This window comes from Mustela erminea, chromosome 2, assembly GCF_009829155.1.
Source record: "Mustela erminea isolate mMusErm1 chromosome 2, mMusErm1.Pri, whole genome shotgun sequence".
NCBI lineage: Eukaryota > Metazoa > Chordata > Mammalia > Carnivora > Mustelidae > Mustela > Mustela erminea.
The window spans coordinates 62,963,754-62,987,128 of NC_045615.1; the positions used below are offsets into that span (position 1 = coordinate 62,963,754).

At 40.2% G+C, this 23,375-nt stretch overlaps 1 protein-coding gene across 2 annotated transcripts in view; it reads left to right on the forward strand.

Moving 5' to 3' along the window:
- Positions 1-12,458: 12,458 nt before the first annotated feature.
- Positions 12,459-23,375, forward strand: part of ARHGEF38 (Rho guanine nucleotide exchange factor 38) — a 170,297-nt gene continuing 159,380 nt past the window's right edge. For both annotated transcript variants that reach the window (XM_032333060.1, XM_032333061.1), the window contains exon 1: positions 12,459-12,892. In XM_032333060.1, coding sequence (XP_032188951.1) covers positions 12,697-12,892 — 196 coding nt within the window. In that variant the 5' untranslated portion in view covers positions 12,459-12,696. The remainder of the gene's footprint in view (positions 12,893-23,375) is intronic.

Below are 23,375 nucleotides of genomic sequence, written 5' to 3' on the forward strand. Positions count from 1 at the left end.
TTAAAATATAAATTTTAGCAGAAAACACTAGAAAAATGTAAAGAATTATTATTAAATCCACCAGTAGAAAATGTTACAGAGAAAGTGGCTTTCTAGGAAAACTTCAGATCTATTGTGGAGGTAGGTCAGTGGACCTAGAAAGGAACAATTTAACATGAGGTTTGCAGATCATCTTAGACTATAACTGAATAGGTCTGGGAGTAGGGCTTTAATAATTTGGAAAGTCTACTCTCCTTTAATTAACACTTGGATATACTTTTAGGGAAATTAGTGCTTATGGAGAGGGAGGGACACTCAATCATCTTCTAAAGAGAGGCACTGGGGCAATGAGGTAGGAGACCAGATAAGACATAATATTAATAAATTGCTTCTAATTTGCACTTTTTAGTAAAATATAGTTTAGGAATCCCCATAGAAGTCTTAATTTATGGATTAATGATGAAAAGTAATGTCTTATGGTCTGGATCCAATTTGTTTTGACAGATAATGTGTGTTTATTTTTAAAAAATGGGACCAGCACAATCAAGACTATAACACTCACCATATGCCACCGAAGTCAGCAGAAATACAGAGCATTTCACTATCTCATTGCTCACTGTGGTCATTTTGGCAACCCCCAACTAGGTCAGAATTCTGAAAAACTGTTTTATTCCTTGCCCCTGAACACTCCTACTGCGAACACTAAAGAGCAGGCCCTAAATAAAATGTTCATTGACTGGCTTGGTGATCTCACATTTCAATTGATTTAGCCCCAGAATAAGTAATTTAAATGACATAATTTCTTGAAAGTAAAATCATAACTAACTTAATTAAAATTATAATCATAAAAATTTCTTGAAACTAAAATCTAAAATGAGTCTCATTTTGTATATGAGTATCATCCTGATAAAGTACTTATATACATGCTGGTTAATTCACCTTGTTACAAGTTTAGAGTTACACAAGACTTCTTTGTGACTTTTTCTAAATCATCACACACATTGCTACACCCATCTCTCTATCTGTGCCCTTGAGCATCTCCACTGCCCTCCTTTACCTCCTGACACAAATCTAGTCACACATCTTGTCCTAATGTCCTAAAAAATGTTTCCTTTACAGTTTTTAAGAGAAAGCAAGATTCCTTCTGTTTAAATCAAGCTTCTTTTGCTGGTAACAGGTGAAAGCAGCAGGTATCCTATAGTTTGCCTGAGGCTGAATTAAATATCCTGTTGAATAATCAGCTTATTGAATTTCTGTGCACACATCTCTTTTGAGGTGTACACACTCCCAGATCAGAGTCTCTGAGCTGTTTCTCCTTTCTTGCCTTTTATGGTCTCACTAAATCTCTTATTATTGCCTTCTAAAATCTCCTATTTTCTCAACCTACTCATATTCTAAGCCCCCCCCCTTTCTTTTTACAGTTATGGGTTTCCATCCTTATAATCCCACTCCAAAATGGTCTGCACATTTTAAAATACATTGTTTATATTAATACTGGGAAAATATAATACTTTTAAAATCAAGTGACGTATTTGTCTTTAGTTCCTCTCCAGGTTCTCTGGGTCACTGCTAATCCACATTTACACTGCCATAAGGAAAGAAGGAGGGGCATGTCTGTACAAAGAATGCCCACAGAATGAGCTTGCCACAGTGAATTAGGGGAAGATTGTGTTTGCTATAACAACATGATGTATTAATGGGGGAGAAAGTTTAGGCATCCAGTGGCTCTGTTCTAGTTCTGGGTTTGCAATTAACCAACAGGATGAGTTTCCACAGTCATGTAAGTTTTATGCATCGCATTTCCTAAAATGAGAACTATAGAGGTTAAGGCTGGAAATCTAATTCAACTTTCACTGTCTCTGACAATCAGACAGTATTTTCTTTGGGAATCATCCACTCAGAGGCTATAGAGAAGGCAGGCACTATGCATTTATGTAGAAAATGTGCTTGATAGGAAAACCACAGGTTTGAGAGCCTGACACCCAGGATACCATCTCTTTCCTGCTCTCCACCAGCTGACCTAGAGTGAAGTTGTTTAACTTCTTTCAGTCTCAGTTCTGCACCTGTATAACAAGAATGATAATATTTGCCTCATAAGATTGTTCCTAGGATTGCATGAGCTACAGTTTTCAAATGTCATGTGCATAACAGATGCTCTATGGATGGTAGTTATTCATTCATTCATTCATTCTTTCATTCATTTATTATTTTAAAGAGAGAGAAAGAGAGCAGGGAGGGGGAGAGGGAAAGAGACAATTCCAAGCAGATTCCTGGCTGAGCGTGGAACCCAGCACAGAGCTTCATCTCAAAATACTGAGATTATGACCTGAGCTGAAATCAAGAGTGGGTCGCTCAACTGTCTGAGCCATCCAGGTACCCCAATGGCAGTTATAACTAATGCTGTTGTTCTACTTATTGATTTGGGGAGACACATTTTGACTAGGTGACTTGAAGGAGAAATCAGTCAACTAATACTACAGACATATGATAGACATATTAATTGTTGGGTCGGCGGCTTCAGGAATGCAGGAGGAACAATAGAAATGACTGTCGGGGCTGTCATCTTTCAGTCCCCTCCCCCCACTTCCTTAATCCTTGACTCTCCCACCAAAAGGATGTATGCCCAGGTCAGGTCTCCAGAGGTAACCCGATACCTATGCAGGAAACAGGAGTATCAGGAGCTCCCACCCCATACCTTCTGATCACCAAATACCTTACCACATATGGATGTGAGCCCATGCCCTGCCTTGGCCCAATAAAAGACCCCGCTGACTCCCTCCCAGGGCAACTTCCCCGACTCCCCTCTCCCGAGTCATGGAACTTCGCCCGAGGGTGCCGACCTCCTCCCAGCGCAACTGGTGGTGTTTACCTTGCCTGCAAAACTTTACACTAATAATTATACTATTAAACATACTAACAAAGAACTTAGTAACTGGTAGATTATTTAAAAATGTCCAATACAAAAAGCTTAAAGTAAAAAAAGGAAAATTCCCCTCTGCTCCCCTCCAGAATCACTATCCACATATATATCTGTCCAAAGTGTGAAATTTCTAAATATGAAATTGTATGTATATATGTATATACATTATATTATGTATGTATATATGTGTACACATACATTATATACATATACATATGTATATATATACATATGTATACATATATCATATGTATATCATGCTCTGATAAAAACCATATCATGTTATATATGCTGCTAGATAAAAATATTCAACTAATGAGTGGGAAGGAACAACGAATATTTCTTGGTTTAATAGGAAAGCAGCTGCTTTGGGGGAAAATATTAGCTATAACCAAAGTAGAAAGGAGTGTTCTCTATGTTACTTCAATTCTTTTTGAGAATTCTTTGAGTTTATTTTTACTAGGCATTATTAACAATATTTGAAAAGAAGTAAGTTAAGTTTCACCACCAAAAACCATTATTCCAATATTCACGTTGTTTGTGTGAAGTAAAATCGTATGTACATTGTCTAATTTGCATGAAGTTTTCTAAGTGTGGATAACAAATAAATATGAAAATACCTCTTCCAGGTGCTACCAGGCACTTTTCCTGCAAAACCACTTACTTTCAGCAGCCTAACAAAGTTTTGCAGGCACAGAAGATGGTTGGAAAAGGATATAGATTCTCTGTGTTATTTGTTACGCTGAGTGCAAACTGACCTAGTTATGGTTGCTATGGATACTATAATTTTGAATTTAATAATATTCTCTGAAGGAGTAGTCACACAGATCTACAAAATGCTGAATCCAATCTGAATCTCACACTTGAAAGGTGAAAAAAAAAAACCCTGCATCAGAGAGGCTGAATGCCAAGAGAGAAATCAGAATATCTGTAGAGAAATCTCAGAATTAACAAGGCTGATGTCTGTGATTAGTTGAGTGGCCAATGTGCTTTTCAGAGTCACTCAGTCCACAGAAAATGGCTCTTACTTAAGTGATTCCCATGAGTCCCTGTGGCACTCATTAAAGACACGCCCTTCCTGCTAGGCATCTGCTAGTGCTTCTACCTCCAGACTAAAAATGCACAAACATCTTCTTGCAGCCAACATACTGAGCTCTTATGACAAAATGGTTTTGGCACAAAAGAAAACGAAGTGAAATGAGAAAAGAATGCCTTGGAGGTAGAAGAACAAAGAATCATTTCTTTTTACCGAGTCTCTAGGATCATTTAGTGGCTCTGTATTAGGAGTCTGCAGCATACAGCCTTGCATATAATGTATGGTACACTGATGTGTGAATTTAAACATCCAACCATAATATTAAGATTTTATTTTCCAATAAATGTTTCTGAATTATTCATAAGGACAATACAAGTAATAGGAAGCCGGCTGCTTAGAGCTAAAATGAAAGGTGCATATAGCTTTATCTCCTATTTAGAAGCCAGTTAACTCCAATGAGGTCCAAATTTTGGGAAATGGAGATGGGAGAAACTGGAGAGAGGGCGCGATTTAAAAAGTCTTCTGGGTTCTCTCTGGGAAATTAGAATAGTTCATCTTTTGCATCAATTGTTTTGACCCAAGTTGCTGTTCTGCTGAAATAACTGTTAAAAGAGTTCTGGAAGATCATGAACTGGTAGGAATTAAATCCAATGCTCTGACTTAGATACTAGCATTCTTAAATAGATCGTTTTCAAAGATTCTAGTGGCCCCTTGGCTTGCTTATGTAGCTGGTTTTGATCATTGTCAGGCTATCCCGTGCACTGACAAAGTTTCTTCCCCTTCCCGAGATAAACCCCACCCCCACCCCCGACAACCTTGAAAATCTTGCAATGGATGATTCATTACAGCTGAGACAAAGACCCAGATATGATCATATGTCATCGCTAAAATTACTTCAATCAAGAGGATAAAAACATTAGAAGGTTTACCTCCTTCCAAACCTCAGCTCCCATCCGTTGTCTGCTGACAGGATTATTATGCTGCTGCTTGGTCAGTGCATTAACAGAAATTGTTGCTTTCAGGAAGCACAGCAGCGAATATAAAAACACAGCTACAAGATAACAGGGCCACGATGAACAATTTGCAGTTGAATAGGGAGCTCTCAAAGCTGGCTTTATGGTCATCTCACACATGCATTAATGAGCTCATCTTTGAGGAAGTAATATTCTCTGATTTTCTCTTTTGTTTCCAGATCTATAGTCTCCTTTCCCAGGAAAGGAGATACTAATCAGAGAGAGAGGAAAAACAATACTGTAAGTTGCAACTCAGCCTCTCCGCATAAATTAGTAGGCTACACAAGACCTTAACCTGCTATGTCTGAGCCCCACAACAACAACCATTTATTGATTTCATATTGCTAGCCATGAGGGTTTCAAAGGCAAATATCTTGAATATATCATCATCTAACGAGTCACAGAATCTATAGGGCTCCTTTTGTTAGGATAGAGGTATGTGGCTCTGTGATCTCAGAGATGGGTGAGAATGATTGTTCCCAGGGACAGAAGGGAAGTGTCTTGGAGGAGGGAACATTTAAGCTGGTCTTGAAGGATGAGTAAGATTTTATAGGATGGGGAGCACTATTCCAAGTAAAAGAAATAGCTTAAGCAAAGTCAATCCTAAAAGGAAAGAGAATATGGAGTAGGTACTGGGTATATGGGTCACATTGCTGTTTCCATAGATAACCACAACAATTTCTCCCATCCTGTAAGCTCTTCCTACAATGTCACTTTGATACTCCTCCCATGGCAAAGGTGGGGTCGATGTTCCTTTCCCTTCAGTATGGGTAGGCTTTGAGACTCTGGTGGAAGTGATGCTCTGTGACTTCATAAGATTGGTCAAAGAGGCTGTGGTTTCTTCCCGGTTCCTTTGAGAGACTCCCCTTCGTAGCCCTGAGCCATGATGTCAGCTGTCTGACTTCCCTGAGGCTGCCATGCTGTGACAGAGGCCCAGACTGGCTCATATGGAGCAACCAAGGAGGCCACGAGGGAGAGTACATGAAATGAGACAGATACCTGGTCATCCTTCACTCTTTTACCTGCCCACCGTCTTAGCTTTAGCCAACATTGACCTCCAACCACATGAGAGACCTGAGTCAGAACTGCTTCGCCGAAGCCCTTACCTTTGCTACCACAGTGATAATCATTGCTTTAAGCAACTAAGTTGTAGGGGTGATTTGTTATTCAGCAATCAATAACCAGAACAGCAAGTAATTGGAAATGAAACTGGATGGTCTGATTGAGGCCTACAGAATATTTGGATTTCCCTCGACATGAGGTGGGAAACAATCCATCACGCTTTTTAATCTGAAGAATGACATGATCTGGTTGACAGTTTAGAGACGAAAATCAAGATGCACTGGGCAAGATGAGTTGGAGTAGAGAGATACTGGAGACAAAGAGCACACTTGCAGGAATTCTCTGAGCTGGACTGCACATAAAAATCACTGAAAATGTTGATAGAATTTCAGATCACTCGGATTCACCGCCCCCCCCCCCCCCCCGCCACCAAAAGACAAGTAATAAGGAATTGTTCCTAGACGCCTTGAACAGACAAAAGAAAGGGCATTTGAGTGTGCTTGCTGCCTATGAGGGAGTTTGCTCGGCACTTTGGGTACAGCAGAGGGGCTGAGACTGTGGGCGTTGCTATGAGAGAGACTGAATCTATCCTTACCCCATCATTAACTGGTTGTGTGATCTGGGGAAAACCACTTAACTTCTCTGAACCTGTTTTGGGATCTATCACACATGGATATGAGTCTACCTTCATCACCATTTTGCCAAGGTATAATCGTTACATATAGTAATTGTTCAGGAACAATACATCAGAGCACACTTTCTCAGAAGCGTCCTTCTGGGGCCACCTGGGTGGCTCAGTCGGTTAAGCATCTGACTTTGGTTTTGGCTCAGGTCATGTCTCAGGGTTGTGAGATTGAGTCTAAAAGCTCTGTGCTCAGCAGGGAGTCTGCCAGAAGATTTTCTCCCTCTGCTCCTCCCCCAATTAAAAAAATAAATAAATCTTTTCTAAAAATGTAAGCAAAAAACAAAGAAGTCATTCTCATGTGATTCAGCTTCCTTCCTTCCTTTCTTTCTTTCTTTTTTTTTTTTTTAAGATTTTGTTTATTTACTTGACAGAGGTCACAAGTAGGCAGAGAGAGAGAGGGGGAAGCAGGCTCCCCTCTGACCAGATAGCCCAACGTGAAGCTCGATCCCAGCACCTTGGGATCAGGACCTGAGCTGAAGGCAGAGGCTTTAACCCACTGAGCCACCCAGGCGCCCCCTTACTTCTTTCGTTTGGACTCTACCTCTACCACTTTACTGAAACTCCTTTTGAAAAGTTCATAAATGACCAACTTTGTGCCAAATTAAAAGAATTATTTTGCCTTTTCATTTTGTCTTGCTTTTCAGCCATCTGACCACTTTTGAATTTTAGAAAAAGCTGCCTCCAGTCCTGTGATGCCACATTCTCCCACGTTTCTCCCTCCTCAGTGGCTGTTCCCCGTGGCCTTCTCTGCTGGCTTTTCAAACTCCAGCCCCACCTCTAGACTTACTGTTCTTCAGGGCTTGACTTCGGTCCCTCTTTTCTGGATATATTTTCCTTCTTAATAGTCTCATCCATCCCTGACTTTAAATAGTATGTATGTTCAAGGGCACCTGGGTGACTTCATCAGTTAACCTGCTGTCTTCCGCTCATGTTGTGATCTCAGGGATCGAGCCCCATGTCGGATTCCCTGCTCAGCAGGGAGTCTGCTTCTCCCTCTGCCTCTCACCCCCCACTCCTGCTCTCTGTCTCTCAAATAAATAAATAAAATCTTTTTAAAAAATGGTATGTAAGCAGCAATATCTACAATAGCCAAAGTATGGAAAGAACCTAGATGTTCATCAACAGATGAATGGATAAAGAAGATGTGGTATATATACACAATGGAATACTATGCAGCCATCAAAAGAAATGAAATCTTGCCATTTGCGAGACGTGAATGGAACTAGAGGGTATCATGCTTAGCGAAATAAGTCAATCAGAGAAAGACAACTATCATATGATCTCCCTGATATGAGGAAGTGGAGATGCAACATGGGGGGTTAAGGGAGTAGGAGAAGAATAAATGAAACGAGATGGGATTGGGAGGGAGACAAACCATAAGTGACTCTTAATCTCACAAAACAAACTGAGGGTTGCTGGGGGTAGGGGGGTTGGGAGAAGGGGGGTGGGGTTATGGACATTGGGGAGGGTATATGCTATGGTGAGTGCTGTGAAGTGTGTAAACCTGGTGATTCACAGACCTGTACCCCGGGGGATAAAAATATATTATATGTTTATAAAAAATAAAAATAAAATAAAGAATAATAAATGAATAAACAAAACAAAACAAAACAAATGGTATGTATATTCTGATGACCAGGTTTTATTTTTTAAGCTAAAATCTAAATAGTGACTCCAAATTTATATATTCAAAGGCTACCTGAGATATCTTTTGAATATCTCACAGGCATTTTAACACTAATGCATCTTACGTGGAGTTCTTGACAACCCTACTCAAGTTACCTCTTCTCTTGTCTTTTTCCTTCCTGTTGTAGCACACAGCACCAATATTCTCCCACTTATTTAATCTTAAAACCTGGAATTTAACTTCACTCCTCTTTTTACTCATCTACCTCAATCAAATTCTACCTCACATACAAATTCTATTAGTTCAACTTTTAAAATGTACTTGAATTCATCAAATTTTCTCCATCTCTAACTGCCACTACCCTAGTCCAAGCATCTCTCACCTGGACTCCTACAATGAATTCCTTACTTATAATAAATTCATTTCCTTCCTCCAATCCAGTTTATTCATCACATTATTCAAGAGATATTATTTCTGTTTTGGAATTGGTACTTTTCTAACCTGAGAGCGCCCTGGGATTCGAATCCAGAAATCACATAATGCTAGACCTGAACAAGATGTGTGTATCGTTTAATCTACACCCTACAGCAATAAGAATAGTCTAGGTTATGCAGATGTAGTTTTTTAAAAAGACTGAAATCCCAGTGGCTTAAAGCAGCAAAGAATTCTTTCATGCTCAAACTACACAATCATTATGGGATGTTTGGGGGGCTCTGCTCTAAGCATCCTCATCCCAGGACTCATCCTGATAGAGCAGCCACTACCTGGACTCTTGCTCATCATCATAAATGAGGGCAAGAGACCTATAGCCAATCACACACTGGTTGTTAGCACTTTCCAAGAAGTGACATAGAACACTTTTAGTCAGTTTCTTTGGCCAAAGCAAGTTCCATGACCACACTTAAATTACAAGAGTGCAAGGCAGTGCAATAGTCCCATGTACCTAAATGGAAAACTGAAAATATTTAGTGAACAGCATAATGGCTACCTCATCCTCACATTTTATAGATGAAGAAACTGGAACCTGGAGAGATTATGACATTTGTAATATCAAGATGATTTATGTCATAGCCAAAATTAAATAAAACTGAGTCTTGAATTCACTGCTTTTTAAAATAATGAACCAGGAGCTACTTGTTCTTTACTTCCAAAAAAATTAATTTAAGTATCATGGGATGCCTGGGTGGCTCAGTTGGTTAAAGGTTAATTTAAATGTCTTAATATCAATATTTTATTCTTTCACATAATATGAAATCCTTGCATTGAAATACTTTTTTACCTCTGCCTTAAAGTATAAAACTCAGACAAGTCACAGTCCTTGTCTTCTAGTCTCACTCACATTCTAGCAAAATGTTCCAGTGATGAAACACTCAGAATCTCTCTAACCTGTCTTCACTCATTGCCAGAAAAACTAAATTATGTTTTCTGTGAGAGCTTCTAAACACATTAGCTTAAAAAATGCAGAGATCTATGAATCTATACGCAGACAATCAAACACTGTATGTCTGTCGCATCCATTAGAAATGTATTCCCAACAAAAACTCAACTAAGAATGTTTGAGGAAGAGTGTTTTATGTTACACTCATAGCCAGAAGTCTACAGGTAGTTGGCTGCTAGTGTTGGTTCAGTGGCTCAGTGGTATCAAAGCTCATAGTTCTTTTGGTCTTTTCTCATGGACACAGGGTGTTTGCAACTGCACTGTGAGATCAAGTTTAGACGAAAGGGGAAGGTTGAAGCCAGCTGTGATGCCTCTGAGAACCAAAAGCTTCCCCAGAATCAACACACAGTCCTCTGTTCCAGCAGACTGCCCCTGAGGTCTCATTTGCCAAGCCTGGGAATATCTGGTCAACCCTAGCAGCAAGAGAGCCTGGAAAAATAGGGAACAAAGTTATCATTATGATTGACCATGCCTAATTCTGCATGCCAGAGGGGTCGAATGTGCTAGGATGAAAATTAAAGCAAATCACATTGTCTGCTTCATTGGTTGACTGATTAAAAGGCAGTATTATTTTTAAAGTTGACATAGAAACTTTTATTAAAAAAACAAAATATATATTTACTACCGAATCCATGCTAGCAATATTATATATCTTTTCAATTGACAAGATTCCAAAATACAATAGAGCTAGTACAGTCAGTTCTGCTAAAATGCTTGTGAGGAAAACACAAGTTGGTTCCAACAAGACTGATACATTAGGGAACTGTTTGGGCACAAAACAGTCTCACTTTTGCTGATGTGTGATTTCCACCCCTTAAAACATTAGGTGAATGCAGAAAACTGTACCCAGATGCCCTGAGCCACAAAGGAAAACACAAAATTCATCCATGGACACCCCTCAAAATTACCAGTGACCTCACTCAGTTCGCTGCCTGGGCTGTGAGCCATGCTCAACTGCATCTGCTGGTGTCCATTTCCATCTGATTTCGCATGTAGCTTCTTTCCTGACCCATAAACCATAACCCTTCTAAAGCCCACTTCCACAGGTATCCTTCAGTTCTGTTTCAATATTAAGTGCCATATTTATTATACTATCTATGTATTTCCTAACCATGTATCATATGTGTGACCTTTTTTTATTTTTATTTTTTTAAATAGTTTTCTCTCTGGTTTTTGTGAGTCACTGACAAAGTTTTGGAGTTCGGTGTCCTCAACCCCATACTTCCCATAAGTCCTATAGTTTTGATGGTTCACGTTTGCAGTAATACTACACCTGAATAGCATATATCTGTTAGTTACCAGGTGAATGTACACAAACATATTATATACATATATGTATATATAATATTAGAATACAAGTGAGACTTTTTAACAGGAATCAGGGAAGCTCGTTTTACATCTTAGTAGAGAGTATGCCTTTTAGAGTATTTATTAAATGTGCTTGAGAGGCCTTGTTAAAAAAAGACTATCAATTATATTAAATAAAAACTATTCAATATGCCAAGCTATATATAGATGTCTCTACAGTGGGTGAAGATTTGTCATTTATCTTTTAAGGTAATTATGCAAATTATATTCAGCCCACACATCTTGGAATTGAAAAACGGTTTTTATCTTTTTTTCCTTCATTTATAAACCTTGTCTAACAAGACTTAGCCTCGATTCAGAAGGGGCCATGCAAAGCTGAATTTTGGCAGTCCCTTTATAATAAAAGAGAATTTACTTTCCTCTTAGAGTCTCTCTTTTCTTTAACAAGGGCAGACAAAACACTCAGCACATTCCCAGAGCTTCTACAAATTTCCCCCTTGAGAAATCTCAGTAACTCCAAGGAAAAACAACTTCAAAAAATTAATGGAAGGCCCATCAGTATTTGCGTTTCTCCCTCCCAATCCCTGTCCCTGTCCTTCTTTCTGCTTTCCACACGTCTCTTTAGTTTCAAACGTTTTTTTTCCTTCCCTTCCTTTCCCAAGGTGAGCTACCATTTCCTGGCACTCCATCTGTGAAAAGGGAAAAAGGAAAAGATCTTACAGAAATCACACCCTGATGTCACCATGCTCCCTCCCCCACCCCCCAAGCAGCAGAACAGAGAACAGCGTTGGGAGCATAGAAGGGTAAATTTCAGGCAAGGGTCATGTGTGGACGAGAGACATCAAAAGACTCCAGGATTGTGTGGACATGTCCTCCTCCTCTAGTGCCTGTTGCCAGATGCCTCTAAGATACGAATGCTTGTTTCCTCAAGAATGTGGAGTGGGGTTTGGCAAATACATTGTTAGTAAATTATTTCAGAACGTTCGTTGAGGAGGAAGCACGACTTTTGAATGCGCACAGTAATCCTTAAAAATGATTCTGTACCCACTGTTTTGATGCTAATGTGAATTCTAATTACCCCATACTAACTCTGTGGGTCACACTTGGGTGACTCTAGCTGTAAGTCCCACACAAGCTCCTGTGTGCCTCCGGCCAGCAAACCACAGCGCAGTGTCCCAGTGCATCTGTCCACACCCACAGGCACACATTAAACCCACAAGCCGCAGGTTACACTCCCAGGTGCTGCCCTTCTGCCCTGCCCCACCTTGTTCTTCCCTTTTCCCCCAACCCCCAGCCTCGCCGTGTATGTGGCACACAATGGGATTTTTGTTTGCTCCCGTAGCATGTGACACAGCAGTCCCTGCTTTGCCTAGCTCTGTGCTTCAGGTCTCTCAGGTAACAGGTGGCAGCTTCCCTGCTGGATTCTAGGTATAAAAAAGAATGACCTCATAGGGGTGGAGCTCTGGGACTCCGTACAGGTGGCAGTCACAGCCAGGTAACCCTGGAGTGAAGCCGTTTAGTAAGAAGGGGGCAGTTAAACTCGTTACTCTGGTGGCTTCAACTCTGACTCCAAGACACTGCAACAAACAGCCATTGCCTACAAGTCTCCAGACTTGTCTTTGCCTCAGATGGAGCCCAAAGAAGCCACTGGGAAAGAGAACATGGGCACCAAGAAGAAGAATCTGACCTTCTTAAGGCCCAGGCTCTATATGCTGGAGAGAAGGAAGACTGACACAGTGGTTGACAGCAGTGTTTCTGGGGACCACTCTGGTACCTTGAGGAGGAGCCAGTCTGACAGGACCGAATACAACCAGAAACTTCAAGGTAACCACCACAGATCAATCATACTAGGTTATTGCATTCCCAGCTCTGTTCTCCTACTCTTACATAGGCAAAGAGATCACTGAAGGCAAAGAAGAAAAATCGAATATTATCTTCTGTGGAAGGAGGGAAATAAAGTAAATAGGAAAATTTTTTAAAAATAAGAAAAATGAAAATAAATGCCACTCATAAATTATAGGAAAAAAATCTATTATGTGCTTCGATAGTTAATGAATCAATTCTGAACTATTCTGAATATATTTTTTTCCTGGTGAGATTAATATTTTTTTCTGCTGTCCCCTCCCTTCCTTCTCCCTTCTCCAGGCAATTTAACAACTGGGAAGCTCTAGAGAGCAAGTGATTTAGAAACTGACAATAGGTAGTTTCTCTCAATAGATAGGTGTGGGATGTCACACCATGAGGCCTATCTAGGTAACTGTACTGAGCTGTGATTGTAGGGGCACGAGACTGCAGTCATGTCTGTGAAAGAGAGGAATGTTAGTCATTGGATTGGTATAACAGGATTTGTTGTAGATCACATAGGTGTTCATTCCTTTAGAGTGAATCGAATGGCTTCCAAATATGGTAAGGGATATTTAACATGCTTAGATTGAATGACTTTTGAGGAAATAACTTCGGTTTATTTTGTGATGGTCGTAAGAGCGTTGGACATATAACAGTTATTATAAAACGTCCAGTTTAAGGCCCCAAGTGTCTAGCCCTTCCCATCCACCCTCTCTTTTCCTCCCTTTCTGTTGAAGTTCACTTGTTTGAGTAAACTTCATTTTGTTGTTGATTGTGCAATGTTTTAAGTATCCACTGCAGCACCTGTTATGTGATCCCCAGAACCTGTCACTCCCGCTCTGAGCGCACTGTGTGTTTGAGCTCTTATAATTCCACCATGGGCTCTTACTCTGGATGGACAATTTATGATGAGGCTAGAAAGACCAATGGAACACAATTGAAATTAGTAGGTCTCTTTCCAAAAAAGGAAAAAAAAAAAAAGGAAAAGAAAAGAAAAAGAAAGAAGAAAAAAATGCTCAGACTTCATTATGCAAATTAATTAAATAAACTAAATGCATTTAAATGAAATCTTTAAAGGTAACTACTGTGAATTAAGGCTTTAAAAAGAAAATCCTGATGGCTCAGGGTTAAAGTACAGTCAAGTCTTATCCTTAAAGGACTTTTTTAAAAAGGGCAGTAGGGTATTGTTCCATCTTTGAAATTAATTTTTCTCAAGGCAATGGATATGTTGGCACGAATTTAAATTTTAAAGTCATACACATTTGTCTTGCAATTCTGGATCTTAATTTATAACCTATAAGATTTTGAGCAAATTACTTCTAATTTCTGAGCCTCAGTTTCCCTACCTGTGAAAGTGGAACTGATACTTACCACATACTGTTGTTGGGGTAATGAAATCAGAAAATTACGTGAAATGCCTGGCATATTGGCTTAAATATGGTGCATGCTAAACAAAGAGCTATTTTTTTTTAATTTTAGGAATAATGGGAAGAATAATGACAGAATAAGACTTTGTTCTATTAATCAAATTTACTAATTTACTGATCTATTTCAACTCTTTTTCTGTCTTTTGATGAAGAGACCACATAAATTCAGTAAAAGCACATGGCTTTATCTCTAATAACATGTTTATTCTGTCTGAGATTCACTAATTCAGCAACTTTTTGGTCCAGATTTTCCATTAGCAAAATAAAAACGGAAAATGCTTTTTGCTATTCACTTCCTAATCTTAGTTAAAAAAAATAATAATAATACATCTGTGGCCACAAAAGACAGCAGATGTTTGTTGGTTACTTTGCAGAAGACCTCAGGTTGCTGCTTATGTACTCCATTGGTTTTGTGGTTTCCCTCTGCCTTGATGGATCCTGTCTTTGAAGCTAGAAGAAGAGACTCGGGAGTTAACCCATGTTCCTAGAATTGTTCGTGTAGGAGACAAATCATCAGGAAGTGGAGAGAAGCACATGAGAGCTGTAAAGATAGGTTGGCTCCTGATAAGTAACTGTAACTCTTAATAAAATCCTAGTCTGATGTGTAACCCCTAATAGAGCTTTTAGTAAGACTCTTCTGTAACTGCTTTGGCTTCAGTAGAAAACATTTTCTCATTAACACTTGAAGCACAGTTCTATTGGGTTTACACTTTGGTCTGCATTATATCCATTATCATGCAGGTGGATCCTAAATCACCTTAAGAAAGTTTTTTTTATTTGCTTGTTTGTTTTGTTTTGTTTTGCTTAATTGCAATGCCAAGAGTTTTTCCTCTGCCTACCTTGGAACTGGTAGTTCCCTGGGAGGCATTGAATAAAGATTGGAGCTGGTTAGAGCCCTCTAATGGATGGCCCAAAGCAACTGTGAGGTCACACCGTGCTTTTTCAATGCTGCAAAGAGGCCTTAGATTACTTAGCCAGAGTCCTTCAGTGCTGTGTTGCTATTTGAGTAATATGGTTCACTGCTCTGTCTCTTTGAGCAAATTCTCTGGGTTCTAGGAAATCTGTGACCTTTCTTTGGTGTCCCTGAGCTCACCTCTTAACTCATACTACACAGTCTACTTGTTCAATTCACTTTCTGGCTGACATCACTTTAGTAATGCGAATCCTAAATTGAAATTTCTTTAAAAATGGCACACCGGGTAAGAGAAGCTACCAGACTAAACAAGAGAACATGGTTCTAGGGGCCCTCGGGTGGCTCAGTCAGTTAAGCCTCCATCTTGGTTTTGGTTCAGGTCATGGTCTCAGGGTCATGAGATCAAGCCCCACATTGGGCTCCTCACTCAATAGCGAGTCTGCTAAAGATTCTTTCCCTTGTACCCCCACCCCCGCTCAGGTGCATGTGTGTGCACTCTTTCTTTCAAATAAATAAATCTTTTTTTAAAGAAAGAACATGGTTCTAATGAGATGATCATAAAATCTCTGTAGAAGGTTGGGATCACAACATAGACATTAAGCCTCAAATTTTGCAATAATAGACCTTTGCTAGGTTACTCTTCATGGCTCCTGTATTCCTTCAAGAGATTTGTTCAGTTAATTAACATTTATTAAGTATGTTATGTGGTGAGCAAAACCAGAATATGTGCCAGGGATTACAATTACAAAATCATTAAGAAAAAAAAAAGTGTCTGACCTTTACTCTAAAGGGGCTTAAAGTCTCATTGGGAAAGATAAGACTGGTGAACAAATGCAATAAAGTGGCATGAGAGAGGACAGGTGGCTTCAGTGGGTTCGTAAAAGGAGGAAATGGTCTGTTCAAGTTTGGGCAGGGGAGGTTGGAAAACATTGCTGTTAAGAGTTGATAAGGTGGGTCCCGGGAGGAAAGCAGAACGGAGAGAGAAGCCTGTTTTCACTTCTTCATTGTACTTACCATCTCTGCAATTATGTAGTTTGTTTCCTTGTTTATTGCCTGTTACTGACCCCCACTTCCTCTCTCATCTCTCATCCCCCCTTCCATGAAAGAGACCCTATCTGTCTGGGTAAATAGTCCATCTCCACACTTAGAATCCTGCCCTGCTCACCACGAGGGCTCAGTGTCTTTCAAGTGGAATGAATGACTCGCATGAGCTGGTCCCGGTAGGGAATCAGTGTGAGCAAAGGCATCGGAGCCTGACTTAATCGCCCTCCCATCTTTGAAAGTGAGGATACATGTGCCCGTTAATCAAGATGACTCTTCAGCAAAAAAGAAATGAACATATTAGGGATGAAAATGTCCAGAATTGCCTAGGTAACAAATACTTAGTGGAAGCCTATTTCATTCCTGACCCTACCTTTTACAACACAGCAGACCCTACTTCAACTCATTCCTCTTCTTCCATTCATCACAAGCGCCGCATCACCCTAGCCTCCAGCTAGCTCCGCTCCTCGTTACCGTTTCCCCGGGAAGTCACGGAGAGTGCTCAAGGCAGGGGAAACTCACTAGCTGATTTATTAACACTCTTTTCCTTGGGAAATGATTTTGTGTATGACTATATGTGTGAAGTATATGTTTGAAATACTCCTCATTTAAAAGTTATGTACAAGTGTGTCTGTACGTATGCAGATTGTCTACAGTATGTGAAGATAGTTGCGTTTGTGTACTTGAGAGATTTTTCTGTAGTGATTAAAACTTTTATAAAAACTTTATTAACATTCGGTGGCCTTTTCTGAAAACCCTACATGGTTGACATTCCTGTATTACAGGTCTCCTCTCAGTGTGGATGATATTGGATCACTATTTATGTCCCCTCCAGAATTACATGTTAAAGGCTAATCCTCAATATGATGTTATTTGGAGGTGGGGTTTTGGGGAGGTAATCAGGTCAGGAGAGGGAAACCCCACTGAATGGGGTTAGTACCTTATAAGAACAAGCATGAGAGACCTTGTTCCTTCTCTCTCTGCTCTCTGCCATGTGAGGATCTGAAAAGACAGTCATGTATCAGCTAGGAAGGGGGCCCTCACTGGACACAAGATCTGCCCTGCACTCGGAAGAGCTACGAGAAATAAATGCTTGTTGTTTAAGCCACCCACTCTATGGTATTTTTATTTCAGCAGCACAAGCAGACTAAGAAAGTGGGCCAGTTACTTTTATTCTATATGACCATACTATTCTAAATGGCCATAACCAAACATGGTTAGTTATAACTTATAAGAAGCATAAGAAGTATAAGCAAGTTATACCTTTTCTTGTCAAGTATCAGGTGAAAGAGTGAGAGTTGGTGGGTAAAATGTCATTACTGTTGCTAGTAACACTACTCCAATCCACATCTCCAATTCATAGTAGGTTAATGGTATTTTCTCCTTCCTTCCTTCTTTCCTTCCTTCCTTCCTTCCTCTTTGCAAAGACTGTTATAGCATTCATATTAAGAAGGGTTTGCTTCATTCATTTTATTAAAGTCTAAAGTGCTTTTACTCTGGTGATGATAAGGAACCAACCATCCACATGAACGTCATACAGAGTAACATATATTGCAGGATGAAGACAAATGGTTCAATAATAAGTTAGATGTGGTAAGATAATGGAAACACTTAATTTGTAATGATTTTTAAGGATACAGACCAATCTGTAAGTGAGCAGGAGGGCAGTTAACACTGGTGATCTGGTCTAGTGAAGGGTAGAAGAAAACTAATTGTGCAGCTGTCTGGGCACATTTCTCTCCTAGTACTGCCAGCCCTTTGTGCTCCTCCTGTCCTCTGAGTATTAAGTAGGCCCTTTTTTACGTGCCGCCGTATGCCTTTTAGTGAAGTGGGAAATACTTGGGTCAGTAATGAAACACCAGTGTAAATAAGGTGTTTTTCATAGTTTGAAGGGTAAATCTTTATCAAAGTCAAGACACTTATAAATCTAAGCAATTTCTGTCTCATCACATGCATAGAAGCCAAAAGAAAGCATGATATATTATGTTCCTTCTTTTTTCGTAAAGGTGTTTTACAGTTTGGGGAAGAGTTATTTTAATTAAGTAGAAGGTGAATTCCAGGAATCAAGAAGTTGGAACTGTTCCATTATAATCACATTGTGATAAGAAAATTTATTCCTGTATTCTACTTAAGGGACACTAGATATAACTTTCTTAAAGGTAGCAAATCCAGCTTCTTTTTTTTTAATTTTTAAATTTTTTAATAAACATATAATGTATTTTTATCCCCAGGGGTACAGGTCTGTGAATCACCAGGTTTACACATTTCACAGCACTCACCTTAGCACATGCCCTCCCCAATGTCCATATCCCCACCACCCTATCCCATGCCCCCTCCCCCCAGCAACCCTCAGTCTGTTTTTTGAGATTGAGTCTTTTATGGTTTGCCTCCCTCCTGATCCCTTCTTCTTTCATTTTTTCTTTTCTTACCCTCCAAGCCCCCCACATTGCCTCTCCACTTCCTCATATCAAGGAGATCATATGATGGTTGTCTTTCTCTGATTGACTTATTTCACTAAGCACAATACCCTCTAGTTCCATCCACATTGTCACAAATGGCAAAATTTCATTTCTTTTGATGGCTGCATAGTATTATGTTATGTGTGTGTGTGTGTATATCTATCTATCTATCTATCTATCTATATATCTTCTTTATTCATTCATCTGTTGATGGACATCTAGGTTCTTTCCATAGTTTGGCTATTGTGGACATTGCTGCTATAAACATTCAGGTGCACGTGCCCCTTCAGATCACTGGCATTTGTATCTTTAGGTTATATACCCAGTAGTGCAATCGCTGGGTCATAGGGTAGCTCTATTTTCAGTTTTTTGAGGAACCTCCACACGGTTTTCCAGAGTGGTTGCACCAGCTTGCATTCCCACCAACAGTGTAGGAGGGTTTGCCTCTCTCCGCATCAGTGCCAGCATCTGTCATTTCTTGACTTGTTAATTTTAACCATTCTGACTGGTGTGAGATGGTATCTCATTGTGGTTTTGATTTGTATTTTCCTGATGCTGAGTGATGTGGAGCACTTTTTCATGTGTCTGTTGGCCATCTGGATGTCTTCTTTGCAGAAATGTCTGTTCATGTCCTCTGCCCATTTCTTGATTGGATTATTTGTTCTTTGGGTGTTGAGTTTGCTAAGCTCTTTATAGATTTTGGATACTAGCCCTTTATCTGATATGTCGTTTGCAAATATCTTCTCCCATTCTGTCAGTTGCCTTTTGGTTTTGTTGACTGTTTCCTTTGCTGTACAAAAGCTTTTGATCTTGATGAAGTTCCAATAGTTCATTTTTGCCCTTGCTTCCCTGGCCTTTGGCAATGTTCCTAGGAAGACGTTGCTGCGGTTGAGGTCAAAGAGGTTGCTGCCTGTGTTCTCCTCAAGGATTTTGATGTGCAAATCCAGTTTCTAATTGCATTCTTTTGTCCACAAAAATTGTGAGTTTATCAAAACAAGCAATGAGAAATCAAAAGGGAGGGAGGGAGGAATGGAAGAAAGGAAGGAAGGAGAGAGGAGGAGGGAGAGGGACAAGTTGGGGGGGGGGAACTCAGATGTATGAAGCAAGAATAGAACTGTACCTTAAAATAATGATGGAGTTGGGGAAAGATGGCTAAGATTTAAGCAACATTTATATTTGTTTCTATAGATACAGGAAAGGAAAAAAAAAACACCTCTTTTTGTAGAAGTACCTTTTCTTGACATAACCAATACTTTTGTGGGTATTGATTTCTTGGGAAGGGTGAAATTATTGCAAGAACTGCTGAACTTCTAAGCAATATCCCCCCCTAGAACCAGGCAAGACCTGGCATCAGGTTGTGCCTTAACGTGTCTCTCTGGGGCTCCCTTTCCACTAAGAAGGTGAGGAGTCTATGGGGCCAAAGCTACTGACTACTGAGACCCTTCCCTTTATTTTTAGACCAAGTTTTGGGTACCTGGGACCATGGAACTTTCTGTTCAACAGGCCTAAATATTGGCTCCGAGGCCTGCTGGGACCCCTTCCCATCGCACCTTCCTTGGAGCAGACTGTGGTTGCTGGCGTACACACCCTTGGGCCCGTGGGGGCAGTTGATCATGAAGGTGTGTCTGGAGCTTGGTGGAGCTGGGGTATTCACACCATGCCTGCTCGGCCCCTTGTGGAAGGGAGAGAGCTGAGAGAGGAAGAGGAGGGATACAGGTCTCGGGACTTGGGAAGGGTGAATGTGCCCCAGGGCCTCCTACTGGATTTTGGCATGAAACTCTGAGGGAGCTGAAAAATCTAAATTTGACCTTGACCTTCCAGATAATTATGAAGGTATATTTACTAACATACGAAGCTATAACACATTTTATTCAACAGTTTGCCTGCTTCACTCACACCTGTTAAATACGTAGACATGATGTGTTGGCCTCCGTTTGTACACTCAAGGGAGGCTTCTTATGAGTGGCATTTGGTCGTAAGCTATGTTTCAGATGGGCCCTTATTCTATACTAGGTGAAGAGCTAGAGGGAAGGAAAGGCAGGGAGAAGCGACTGTCATCTGCTTGTAACTGTGCTGGCCTGGGGACTTTCACTCGCTATTATTTAATCCTAGCACCTTTTCAGTGCTGGCCTCATCGTTGGAAAAATAGGTGTGTAGGGGAGGAAAGACGTCCTTCTACCCTTCCTGGGCTCCATAGCTGGACCTAGGAAATCAATAGGAGAAAAGGTGTACAAGTGTGTTAATTTTAAATATTACCTGCTGGGCAGTACACAGGGAAAAAAAAATAAGAGTGCATATACCCTCAAATGGTGAGATTTGAGAGCTTTATAGCAGCATAGTGTGGGTGGGAATGGGGAATGTAGGGGAGAGTACATCACTTTAGGAAAGATGACTGGGTCCTGAGAAGAACAGATAGAAATTAATAGTTTGTGACAAAGCTTGTCTGGGTGTGGTGTCAGCTTCTAGTTCTTTCTCCTGTGGTAAGAGTCAGTGTTCCCCAGTTGATGAAACTTTTGAGGAGAGGATTATGACAATTGAGTTCCTTTTGGAGGATCTGTCTTCAGGCAGGTAGAGGGAATGTAGAAAAAGCCTCTTCCTGAACATGTTGTTTATCAAGTGTTTTCAGCTCCAAATCAACAATAGACCAGAGCAGCATATTTTGGGGTGTCATGTCCTAAACTCCCTCAGGTAGTAGAGCTTGGATCAGAACTCAGATCTTTCAATACTTGCATATAGGATGCATCTAATTCATTGAATTTGTAGATACTCATCTGGATGGTTTTTTTTTTCATTTGTTTGTTGTTTAAAGATTTTATTTATTTGACAGAAAGATAGCAAAAGAGGGAAGAACACAAGAAAGAGGCATGGCAGGCAGAGGGAGAAATGGGGCTCAATCCCAGGACTCTGGGATCATGACCTGAGCCTAAGGCAGACACTTAATGACTGAGCCACACAGGCACCCCATCATCTAGATGGCTTATTAGTAACAAGAAGTCAAAGCAATTTGAGGATTGCAGTACATGTTTTGTAATGTGGTGACATTCCTCTGCTACGATGTCAAAGCCTGCGACCTATTACATTTTTCACTTTGGAATACATATCCTTTCCTTGGAATTATTGTGACACTCCCTTGCAAGAGTGTCGCTGTTTAATAAATGCTCTTTTTGTTTAATTGTCAGGAAACAAACTTATAAAGTCATGTTAAGCAAACCTGCCCTATATTAATAGCTTGGTGATCTCCATTTTCCTCTTCCTTGATTATCTCGACACTCTTTCTTTAATTTTACGCTTGCTGTCACTTATTTATTTGCATCTCAAAAACTAATATACAACCCAAACCCTGAGAACCCTACAGCAATGGGGATGGGGTGGGTGGGAGTGGGGGTGGTGGGGTGTGCATGAGCAAATGAAAGAAAAAGGAAGTATATACTGGGAACAAGCAGCTCATTATCTGGTAGGTGATATTTCCACAGAATTCTATGGAGTCAACCTAAATTGGGAATCTTAACGGCAGCAGGAGAATAGTGGTATGATTAAAAGCCTTTGTCTTGGGTTGTTCTGAACAATTGCTTTCTTGATTAATGAATCAGAGGATAAGGGAACACTCTAGGATACCTGTGCTGAGGCCCTCAATAGAGAATGTAATCTTGACTGTCTGACATCTAGTTCTGACTCAAAGAAGACTTAAAGGTCATGTCATCAAGCTACTGATGTGAGGACTCTGAGTCACTGCAGCCCCTCACAGAATTGTCTTTCCTGAATGCTTCTTAATATGAGGCCCTCAGTGTCACTACAAAAAGCTGTCACAGATTTCTGCTTCTATCTTTGTTGTGAAATAGTTGATGAAGACATTGTTTACTTCTCTCAGTGCCATCCAGTTTTATTCAAGGAAAAACTTTGGCACCTCTTAAGAATTAGAACATGTCTCCCTCCCAGAGAAAAACAAGCAATTTTCTGTATTTAGTTTCCTGGAGTTTAGCGTCCAATTTGTGCAGAATGCCTGGCCTTGAGAGTAGCTGTTTTCTTTGCCTAAAAGTTTCTTCCCTCAAATCTCAGCAAGGATTGGATTCTCATTATTGAGGCCTCTACTCTCCTTCTGGGACAGTCCTCCTCAGACCATCCTACCCAAAGAGGTATAGGGAAGGAAAGACATTTCCTTTATCCTCTTAGCTTCTGTGTCTGGGACCTGTGAGGTGAGCTAATGAAAGATTAACCGGAAAGAAGCATATAGATTTTATCTGCTGTTAAATTGTTTACATGGCATGGAAGACGTCATAGAAAGAAGTGAAATTCCCAAAGAAGCAGTTAGACCCATGGTTATATAGCACTTTTTTAAAGGTTTTTTTTTTTTTTAATTTTAATTTTTTTTTTTTATTTGACAGAGAGCGAGAGAGAGATATTGAAAGAGAGAGAGCACAAGCAAGGGGAATGGCAGAGGGAGAGAGAGAGAGGCAGCCTCCCCGCTGAGCAAGGGGCCTGATGGGACCCAATCCCAGAACCCAGGGATCATGGCCTGAGCTGAAGGCAGACGCTTAACCAACTGAGCCACCCAGGTGCTCAAAAACGATACCATTTTAACAAAAAGGGATAAGCTATGGAGACCTGAGAAGACAAAGGAAAAA